The 10,745-nt window shown below is 53.1% G+C and overlaps 1 protein-coding gene across 3 annotated transcripts; it reads right to left on the bottom strand.

Moving 5' to 3' along the window:
- Window positions 1-940: 940 nt before the first annotated feature.
- COMMD7 (COMM domain containing 7) lies at window positions 941-6,626 on the bottom strand. 3 transcript variants are annotated; one of them, XM_065645688.1, is made up of 9 exons: window positions 6,482-6,626; window positions 5,101-5,154; window positions 4,901-5,003; window positions 3,284-3,340; window positions 3,167-3,204; window positions 2,508-2,598; window positions 2,338-2,387; window positions 1,788-1,836; window positions 941-1,314 (listed from the first exon to the last, which is right to left on the bottom strand). In XM_065645688.1, exons 1-9 carry the CDS (start codon window positions 6,563-6,565, stop codon window positions 1,238-1,240), a joined length of 603 nt encoding a protein of 200 aa, XP_065501760.1. In that variant the 5' UTR covers window positions 6,566-6,626; the 3' UTR covers window positions 941-1,237. The 3 variants fall into 3 exon arrangements, with proteins under 3 accessions (XP_065501760.1, XP_065501758.1, XP_065501759.1); XM_065645686.1 differs by lacking the exon at window positions 6,482-6,626 and adding an exon at window positions 5,278-5,682 and having other exon boundaries at window positions 5,101-5,111; XM_065645687.1 differs by lacking the exon at window positions 941-1,314 and having other exon boundaries at window positions 1,808-1,890; window positions 6,482-6,625.
- Window positions 6,627-10,745: the final 4,119 nt, after the last annotated feature.

The raw sequence follows: 10,745 nt of genomic DNA, 5'->3' as shown, positions 1-10,745 counted from the left end.
CGCAGAAGATCGCTGGGTTTTCTGCAGGCCGAAAACCTGTGGGTAGAGCTGTGACTTGCGGGGAGCTTTGCCGGCACCGTTCTCACAGAAATCATCTCGTTGTTTGTGGCTTTAACTGGAAGCAGATGCATAGCCAGGGCCCGCAGTGCTACTCGTCCTGCTGCACACTTGCAGGATGCCCCAGGACAGTGAATTACTGCAGGCGTGGGCTGGAAGTAGAGAGGATCTCACTGGTCGCAGTTTATTCCCACCACTGTGACTGTTGAGTGTGTCAGGGACACGGATATGCCTTGGGAAACTGCGGTGGTGGAAGGAATGTAAGATGGAGATTCTTTCAGCTTTGTGCCTGGGAGGAGGCTACAGCAAGCTGGGGCTGCACCCGACTGTTAAATCCTCCAGCACGGGGGAACCTCGGTGCACGTAACACCTCCCACTGCCCTGTTTGGGGTTGGGGCACCCCTCTGCTCCCCAACACAGAGCTCAACCTCACCGTTACACAACCCAGGAGCTCACAGCGCTTGGTGGGGTTTGGACACCTGTGCAGAGGGAAACGGGCTGGATCTGCTTGTGTCAGGTCACAACCTGCACATCAAGGAACTGCCCTAGAGCCCAGCACACACACCAGATTGATCCCATCACCCGAAATGTTTTTCCCCCTGTGCATGGAGACAGATGTTTGGTTGTTTATGGTTTAAAATCATCTATTAATACCACTGAGATACTTTTCCATCATGAAGCATGATTGGGAAGGACGTGATCAATCCACTGCTGGATACAAGCGAACCAAGAGGTGTGGAAGTGAGCGCCAATGGGTCACCGGGTTAGATGCTCTCCTTGCTTCCCTTCTCCCCTCTGCTTAATTCTTCCAAGTTTGAAAACGATTCTTTACTTCTGTTTCTTTTTTTCTCAAAAGATCAAATTCTGATACAAATGGAGCAGGATGGAAATGGGTTTATTTCTTTGCAATTTCAATACAAGTATCCACATATTTCTGACCACAATTTCTCATAATAGTGTTAAAAAAAAATAGATGAATGGATTTGCAGCTGCTCTGAAACGCTTGCTAGTTTGCGGGTCTGCAGGACTGATGGGTCCTTCTGGGCCATGACACCACTGCTGGTTCCAAGGCCTTGTCTTCGCTTATCAGGGTATTGGTCAGCTGGGAAAGCGCAGATCTGCAGCCCCACACTGACAAATTAAACATCCCGGACAGATGTCAGGTCAGGCCCGTGCAGTTTCAGCTGAAGCTTTCCAGACTGGTTTTGACCCGTTCCATTTCATGCAGAAAACTGTAGAACTGGGGCAAAGTTAACTCTGCAGAAAAAAAGAAAAGTTACGCTTCTAACATTGGAAAAGCTGCGCTGCTGCTGCCCCAGAGCAACGCGTGTTCACCCAGGCCAGGCAGGACCGGACACTGGGACTCGTGGCAGCTGTTTCTTTACACTGCATGGGGTTCCAGGCCAGGATTCCCTGAGCAGCAACCCAGCACTTGGGAATTATTTACTTTCTTCCTCTGCCATGCTGCTCTGACCGCATTTCATGGCTCCCTAGCATATCTGTATTTACTTACGCCCAGCAGTCAGGGTTCCCAAATGCTTCAGAGCGAGCGTGGCAGGGAGAGGCCAGGGCAGGGGCAGCCCCGGCACCCACCAGCGATGCTCTGGCAGCGATCACTGCTGGGTCCAGCCCACAGCTCCCCCACCTCCAGCAGCATCCCAGAGCTGGGAGCTGCTGCTCCGCTCCCACGTGCTCCCATACTTGCTGCTTTTCCAAAACTGTTAACTCACCTATGTACACGTTTTCCATTTGGGTCCCTTTTTTAATCACCAGCTTCAGCTTGGGAGAAGAAAAAGCAGAAATATTTTAATTGAGAGGCCTGTGTTCTGAGCACTGTGGAAAGAGAGGAGTCTGCAGCGAGTTTCAGACAGGCAGACTGCTGGGAAGCACAGACGTCCCTGACAGGCTTTCCAGGAAGTGTAACTGTAGGAATAGATTCCCTGGGAATTGGGATGACCTCTGGAAGTCCTTATAAATTATTACATTCCCCCTCCCTCAGATAGCGTGACCTTTGCTGGGGTGAGCTTTATGAACAGCTTTTCAAAGTGGGCGATGCTGCTGTGATAGATGATGCCTTCAGAAGAGAAACAAGCGGCAGTGTCCCTGCTATCTGCTGGCAGCGGCACGGGGCGGACTGCAGCCAATGCCCCATTGCAGAGCTTGCTCCCAGCAGATCGAGCTTTCCGCCAGGTCTGCTCCCAGGCGGGACTTCCTTGTGCCCGTCCGTAGCTTGTTCCTTAACTGCCCTACAACCTGAACCCTCTGATGTAGGAGATTTACCTGTAAGAAGATACTTCCCACTTTTTCCAGTTCACTGCTCCCAGCAGTCACTGTGAGTCAGAAAGAGAAGGGAGATGATCTGTTAGCTAAACTGTGAAATAAAAAGTTACTCAGCCGAGAGCGGCTGCTGGGTTTCCCAGCCCATTCAGTTTGTGGTTTAGCTGTATTACCTCCAAACTTCCACTCCATATCTATCAGCTGGTTAATCATCAGCGTCTGCCCAACAGCCAGGCGTGTCAGGGTGGGGGAATTCACCTTCCACTGCAAGAGCAAGAGACACATGAGCAATCAGTTCAGAGAGGCCTCTATTTATGTTACCTGTAACTTCAACAGAAGTCAGAAATGAGGCAGACTGATGGCAGAAGCCCAAAGAGGACTGTGCAGAGGGGCAGACTAATGCAGTCAGGAGGGCTTGCCAACATGTTGGAGTCCTGCTAGGATTTCCATCTGCCTTGTCACTTCTGCAAATGAAACTCTCTGGTTTTAACACTGGTTCAGTGTAACAATATCTGCGCAAGAAGGCATGTGTTTGTGTAACTGCATGACCCCAGGGCCCAAAGCATGCAAAGTGGGAAGACAAGCAGTGAAAGCCACACAGAAGTGCAGGAATTGAGACACTGATGAGGTAGAGGCCATGGCAAACCAGAAGTATCATTAGACAAAGGGCTTCTTGTCATTTATTCAAGGATCTTCAGTTCAAAATTCTGATCTGGGTTTGAAGAAAATACCCAAAGTGCTGACACATCTCAGTATCGCAGCAGAGTTTTACAAGTTCCCACTCAGAGACTGTCATTAACAAGCTTAAAGACAAGCAAAAGTGTATTAATACCTGTTCTGCAAAATAACTGGCTTTCTCTTCACTGAGGCCTGTAGGAGAAACCATATGAGATTACTATACGTGATAAATATTAATTATCTTTTATTTAGTGAAAGTCAGGTGACCTACCTAGAGCAATAAAATCTGCTCTGACTTGTTCGGAAGACAAATTCCTCTTCAGGGCACCTGAATAAACAATCCAAAAAAGAAAAATCACTTTTTACTGAGTCAAAGCAATCTTTAGTCAAATAAATAGAGGGCTGGACACCCTGTGACAGAAGGCCTCAGTTCTTGGGCTGTGTCTTGAAACAAACCACAGCTCCTCAAGATAGGAAATACAGTTGTGCCGCCGCCGGGATCTCTGCGGATGCCCAGTGCTTTAAAAGTCAGGGCTCTGGGAGTGCCCGAGAGAGGCAGAGATTTCATTGCAGGTATCCATGGAAACCACAGCAGCAGTTGTGTTTTGAAGCCGCTGCTTTCTCTCCTATAGAAGCTTTGCTTGTTAAAGGAGAACTGTTAAGGCTGGCAGGCTTCTAATTTGACCTACCTGCTGTGTTTTGGATTGCGGGTGTGAACCTGTGCGTATAACACTTTCCCCTGCTGCGCCTGCCTCCTTTGTTCTGGGGCACTGGCAGCACATGGACGTTTACAAGGATCTGCTCTCTGAAGCCAAAAGCAGGAATCTCATAAATTCAGAGACTGCCAGTCCCACGTGGCTTTCCGCCTGGGTAGCACACGGGAAAGTTATCTGCTGTAATCGGGGCTGATACTGTGGCATCCCAGGGCTGAGGAAAAGTTACAGCGGGACGCAAGCCAGTGCACAAGGAAACAACAGGACTGAGCACAGAATTGGGATGGGAGAAAATGCCAATTCCATGTTAACTACCCCCAAGGCAGCTGTAGGAAAGGAAATTATTCACTGCTACTCCTGGACAGAAGGAATGTCTTGAAGTAGTAGAATAAAAATTTAGAGCAAATGCAGGAACTGGTTGTGCGCAGCTTTGCTGCTGTGAAGAAAGGTACGGGAACCCCAGGACCGAAGGGGAATAGTGAGGGACTGTTAATAACAAGCAGGATCAAGGGGATGGACAGGCAGTGGAGGTGTCTGATGCATTACCATGTCAAATGGCAGCTGCACCATCACAGTAATCTCATAAAGTGCTGGAGTCTGGGGTATTGAGGGGGATCCCCCTGCCCCCTAATTTTTGAAGGAGAAACTGCTGGACACATCAGTGTGTTTCTAAAACGACTGCCAGGACAGACGTGTCCCTTACCCAGCCTAGAACTGCACCGGTGCCCAGCCCACTCTAGAGGGGTTTGTACGCTGCCTTCTCTGCCTCAAACAGCAAAATTCCTTGTAGGAATTACAGTACTGGGTCACTGCGATAGAAGTTCCTACAAAGACTTAGTGCCAACACAGGGTCTGGCAAAATGGATTTACAGCTGTAAGTTAAACTGAGCACTGACACAGTGTTGTGCTTGTATTTAATGCATAAATATTTAAGTGAGTTTAGTCAAGCCTGTGAAATGTGTGTGCAGGCAGGGTGTAAAGAATACAAAGGCCGAGTCACCAGAGATATTTCAACGGGAGAAATTTTGATTCTTAGATGCTAAGCCGTTTATTAGCCACCATTAGCACTTATTGTGCAGACCAAATGCACTGCACTTCTGGAGACACACTCCAGGCACGCAGGCATGGATACAATAGAGTGGCCTCGGGGTAGCATTTGCAAATGTATCACTTACCGTTGGGTACCAGAAGAATACTTTTGACAATGTTTTTCAGGGGGCCCAAGCTGATTTTATTCATGGTGGCAAAGTCTGAGAGCTGAGTCAGAAACCTTTCTACCTGTCAAGAGAAAGAGTAGGGACACAATCTTATCTCTGCATGTTTATCACCGGAGAGCTGCATTCACAGCTTCTCCTTGTTTTGTGCACTGTCTTACCTCCTTGGGCTCTGTCAGGAAGCAGAAGAGCAGCTCAGTCAGTGCCGAGAATTGCTGTGAAGAAGCAGGACAGTGTCAGGGGGTCGGGCATCAGCACGTGCCACTTCGCAGCACCTGGCCAGCCCATCACCACCACCACCACGACATGTTATACCAGCCTGAGGCAACTCCACCTACCCCCAGCACATCGGTCCCCTGCTGGTGAGGTACCCCAGTCCTTGGCTTTATGAGATGCCTGTGGATGGGATTTCCTCATGGATGTTTTTCAGAACTCTCAAGGGTTTGTGCAGCTGGTAGCTGGCACTGCACAGGGCTTTTGTGACTCTCGGCTAATCGGAAGCTGCTGTTCTATCCTGTGTAATCCAAAAACTGAGTGGGAATAGACACAAATATCTACTCTCATGTTTCACAAGCCCCAGAGGGTAACCAGACTAACTTGAGAAAGGGAAAGAACTGGTTAAAGGCCTTCAGCTGGTTTTGGTTTTCTACGTGGAGAGGCTGCCCATGGGGCAGAGCACAGTGACTGGGTACGGCTGGTGGCTCCGGGGCTTGTCCAGCCCGGCCCTCGCTGTCAGCCGTGTAACTGAGACCGCACAGGGGCTTCACCCGCAGTCCTGGCAAGCGGAGCTAACAAAGCTGCAGCTCTTCCACCAACTTCAGCCCGAGCTGAACCAGCCTTTGCGGTGCAGCTGTGCAGCCAGGGTGTCGGTGATCTGGCACTGGTGTGTGCCGCCGGCCGGGACAGGGGGGTGCTGGGGTGGCAATCGCAACCCAAGCGCCGTGCAGTCCCAGTGAGACAACGGTGCTCGGCAGGACCCTACAGCCCGTGTGGAGTGACTGGGCCCCTCCAGTGCCCTGAACGCCCTGCAGCCCAAAAACAGGCTCCGTGGGGTGCAGGGCTGTGCTGCCGAGCACAGGCCATGCTCTGCAGCCCTGCCCAGACACCAAAAAATGCCGTTCCTGTCCAGAACAGGCTGAGACCCGGTGGGAGCCTGGCACCGGGGCCTGGGGGCCTGACCGGGCCCGGTACCGGGGCTGCTCTGGGGGTGCAGGGCCTGACCGGGCCCAGTGCCAGGGCTGCTCTGGGGGTGCAGGGCCTGACCGGGCCCGGTACCGGGGCTGCTCTGGGGGTGCAGGGCCTGACCGGGCCCGGTACCGGGGCTGCTCTGGGGGTGCAGGGCCTGACCAGGCCCGGTACCCAGGCTGCTCTGGGGTGCAGGGCCTGACCGGGCCCGGTGCCAGGGCTGCTCAGGAGCTGCGGGCCCGGTCGGGGCTACTGGGGCCCGGCAGCCCGGTTGCTGCAGCTGCCCTGGAGCCCCGCGGGACCCCGGGCCGGGGCCGCTCCCGCCGCCGCGCCCTCCCCCGGCCCGGGCCGGCCCACCTGGGCGCTGAGCTGGTTGAGGTTCTGCATGTCTCCGCTCACCGCCTCCGGCACCGGCTCGCGGGTGAAGTTGAGCAGCCCCATGGCGGCCGCGGCTCCGCCCGCCCCGCCCGGCGCCGCCGCCTCAGCCTGAGCATTGGCGGCCGCACTTTCCGCACGGCCGCAGTCCCGGGACCGGGGGCGGCTGAGGGCAGCGGGGCTCCCCCCGCCCGCCGGCCCCTGCGCGGCCCGGCCGTGGCGCACCCCGGGCGGCCCCTTGGGCCCTGCAGCGGTGCTGGGGGAGCCGCGGGCGGCTGGCGGGACTGGTGGCCAGTGGCCGGTCGCCCACCCCGGGCTCACAGCAGTGCTAACCAGGTTTGGGACAGCCTCTTGCTTTCCTAGCCAAAACGAGCTGGTAGAACCCAAATTAGAGCTGCAGTACGTGTGCATGTGTTTGTGCCAATGAGTGTTTACTCTTCGCTCTGCTAAAGTCTCCGTCCCAGAGATGTGCAGCCAGAGGTGTGAGGTCAGTGCCAGATCACCGACACCGTGGCTGCACAGCTGCACCGCAAAGGCTGGTTCAGCTCGGGCTGAAGTTGGTGGAAGAGCTGCAGCTTTGTTAGCTCCGCTTGCCAGGACCGCGGGTGAAGCCCCTGTGCGGTCTCGGTTACACTTGGTCACTTCCATGGAAAGTGAATCCTGTGGTTGCTGGTGAGCGCGGCGCCTGAACTGCAGGCGAAGAGCGAGAGCTGTGGGGGTTCAGCTTCACCTGGACCTGGAGGTCTGACAGCTCAACAGTGCCAGTCGTTCTTCTGTACAAAAAACTCAAATAAATTATTTTAAAGCCATAGTTTATAGGGTGATTTTTTTTTTTTCGCCCTGAAAGTTCCTCTTAGGACCCAAAACTCAGGTGTGATTTTCCCCTTCCAGCTGCCGGCCCAGCACCACACACGGCTGAGCCTGGACGGGCTGGTCTCGGTGACGGGTCCCGGGACAGAGCAGGTCCTGGGGGGACAGAGCAGGTCCTGGGAGCACAGGTCACCTCCTGCTGCTGGTCCCCAGAGGATGGACGGTTTTCGGGTGAGGAAGCTGAAGAGGCAGCTCGGCCGGTGAAAAAGTGTCTAGAAGTGAAAGGGGTCGGGGTTTCACAGGGAGATTGTCACCCGGTTCGGGCCATAACCCATAACCCGGAGGTCTCTGATTCAGAGACACGTAGGAGGCCAGGTGAGTTCTGAAATCGCCTCCTTGCCGCTGTTACACGGGCACGTTTCTGTCTGCTCGGGAGGAAGGTCTTGCTCCAGAAAACTGGATGAATTCCCGCAGAGGACAATGGAGCTGATGCTTAAAGCCTCCCTTGCCTTAAGCTGCTATTTTGCAGCTTTTCAAGAGCAGGGAAATCAGCTCTCCAGCAGTTCTTTCCCTATCAGCTCTCCAGCAGTTATTTCACTGTCGGTGTGAATGTGTCTGTTCCATTTTGTCTGGGAAGGTGCTCGCTGGCTGCCCGGGCAGAGGGACAGCAGATAAAAGCCTTTGTGGAAGGTAAAACTGTGGCAGCCCACAAGGCTTCTGTTTTATTACTGACACTTTCAATTGCAAATGAGAGTGTAGGAAATGTTATAGTGCCTTTCATTGTGAAGATATGCCAGTAGTGGTTTATAAACAGGGAGTTAAGCAGCAAAGTACCACTAATGATGAGGAGTTCAAGAGATATTTACTGGTGGTCTGGCTGGAAATAGCATTCGGCTTCCTTTCCTTCTCCCTCCCAGCCCAGCTCAGAGATTTTCTATTTCATGCTCACAGGGTAGAAATGGGCACCTCGATTGGACAGGATAGTTGGGGTGAGAAAAATTGCATGTGGGGCTGCTTGCACGGTTTGACCCTAAATATTGAGGACACCTTAAAACAAGATGCAGATTTTTCATGCTGGAACAATTTATCAGGTTCTGTGGTGAACTGGTCGTATTAGCATTTTTAAAACCACAGGATATACTTGTCTCTAAAAAATAGTTAATCTTAACTAAAATTAATTCAGGGAGATGTATGGACTGGTAGCACAGGATGCCAGTGTGTGTGAACTTGATATTCCTGGACTTAAAATGTTGCATACAGCACTATGTACATTTTCCTAAGTGCAGATTAATAATTACAATCATGATCGCACACTGTCATAACCACCAAAATTAATTGGCCTGTACTGTGTGGCTGAAAAACTGAAACAAGGAAAGAGGCAATTCTCTGTCTGGTCTGTGTGCAGGATTAACTGCACAGGAGCAACCTGGGACTGATTTTCATTTCCCTGTATCTTTCTGGGGTGATGCTTGGGGACCTGTTTGAGGTTGGTATCAGCACATGTGTGAGCACACGGGAGCTACAGCAGGAGGGAGAAGCCACACTGCTAAACTGTTTCCCAGGCAGCAAACCAAATTCTTGGGGAAAGCTGAGTGACAGGATCCAAGAAGAGGAGCTGAGGCTGAGGTACGTGCTCGTAACATCCTGTTCAAACAATCAGCAGGAAACTGGGCATCCTGGGCTGCCGGTGTGGCTGCAGTGTGGCATCCCCATGCCACCAACCCCGCGGCGGCACTGGCGGCTCTGCAGTGGGCGGCAGGCTCGGTTCGGCCAGTGCTCAACTTTGGAAAGGTTTTACTCCCGGGATTTACAGGTTGTGGGGTTGGTCACAGGGGTGCCAGGCAGAGGATGGTCCCCAGCTCACGCAGAGCCCCCAGGGCAGAGCCCCCACGGCTGTCCCTGCCCCGTGTCCCCAGCAGCCATCAGCCCCTTGGCCAGGCCTTTCTCATGCAGAACATGTAGCTGATGGACTCATCAGAGCTGGGGACACACTGAGGGCAGCAGTTCAGTGTTACAGATATGCGCCCCTGTGTACCACAAGTACCAGAGTAAAAGCAGCAGCAAAAAGCAATTGGGGAGGACATGTCACACACAGAGAAACAGGGTGTTAAAAACGGTGCACTCCAAAATGAGCCAGAGGATCAGCACGCCCCACTTCAGATGCATTTTTCAGCTTCATTTCAGTTTGAAAAGCTTCCTCAGCGCTTGGAGAGTGTTACGTGAGGAGGAGTCCTTATTATATATTCCCAAGAGATCAAATCCTGGGGTATCATCGGCCTTTTCTCTGATGCCACTTTCTATGCAAAGCTCTCAAAGCCCTTTGCAGTCACTCTGAGCTCAGTCTTAGAGCACCTTCCTGAACCCGGCGAGTGTTGCCTGCACTTGCTGGCCTGAGAAAGGCCCAGAAAGGGCAAGAGCATGCAAACAAGCCAGGGGTAAAACCCAGGTGTCCTTCACCCTGGCCTGAGGTGCTGCGGCCAATGCTGAGCCCATCTGCGGTCTGTGTTCTGCCTGTCTGCAGCCTGTGTCTCGGGAGAACATCTCTCTCCACGGGCTGACGGATGCTGGGACTCCCGCCGGCTGCCTGGTGGGATGGAGACGGCTCAGCTCAAACTTTGGCGGGGTGAGTTCTGCTCCCAAGGGAGGCTGATACCAGTGAGATCCTTGAGATCGGGATTTGGTTTCCCCTGCAGTTTAACACCCCTTCCTCTCTCGGCACTGTTTGCTCCCAGGCAGTTGCTGCAGAAGCAGATGATTGCAAGTGTTGCAAGCGGAGGTTGCGGCGGGGCTGGAAGCAGCGCTGCGGGGCTCTGGGACACTCCTGCCTTGTGACCGTCCTGTGCCCGGGCTGCCACCCGCAGCGGGGGACAGTCCCTCACCAGGAGGGCAGGAGGGCTCTGCTGGCAGCCACCCCAGGAGCAGCGTTTCTCCTGATAAAGTGTATGTGCTCAGGAGGGCGGTTTGGGGAGGCCTCATCATTTCAGATTAGGCTGTAGCAGGCGTATCCTGTTTTCTAGGAAAAAGAGGATTTTGTGGCTAGCTTTGTTAAAGAGGCATTGAAGATTTTTCTTTGTGTGCCTTTGCGTTTGAAGTTTACACACCGGTAGGTGCAGACTTGCTGGATGTTCTGGTTACACAGATGACATTTATTTTTAACTTTATTTTTATTAGAGGGTTGTAACATGTGGTCCTGGCCAGCCCACAGGAAGGGCTAAAAACTTAATGTAGGAGGGATAACGCTTCCTAGCTCCATGTAAACAGCGATTCCCCCCAAAATGGGAAAAGCCGGCCCAGCTGCAAGGGGCTGGAGGCTCCGTTCCCACATGTGGCAGCAGGATGGGGCATCTCCGCAGTGGAGACAGACCTTGCTCTGCATAGCCAGAGCGTGGGCACTGCGCTGCTGGGTGGCACAGCTCTGCCCTGAGCTCAGGCGAGA

Source organism: Caloenas nicobarica, chromosome 15 (assembly GCF_036013445.1).
Source record: "Caloenas nicobarica isolate bCalNic1 chromosome 15, bCalNic1.hap1, whole genome shotgun sequence".
In the NCBI taxonomy this organism is placed as follows: Eukaryota; Metazoa; Chordata; class Aves; order Columbiformes; family Columbidae; genus Caloenas; species Caloenas nicobarica.
This window is presented reverse-complemented; position numbering and strand designations above follow the sequence as displayed.

Excerpts from the sequence above, each read along its gene's own strand:
- COMMD7 (XM_065645688.1), bottom strand. The coding sequence starts at position 6,565 with ATGGGGCTGCTCAACTTCACCCGCGAGCCGGTGCCGGAGGCGGTGAGC. Across the intron at positions 3,205-3,283 it reads AGCAGATTTTATTGCTCTAG|GCCTCAGTGAAGAGAAAGCC; the intron begins GTAGGTCACCTG and ends TTTCTCCTACAG. Across the intron at positions 2,388-2,507 it reads TATGGAGTGGAAGTTTGGAG|TGACTGCTGGGAGCAGTGAA; the intron begins GTAATACAGCTA and ends TCTGACTCACAG.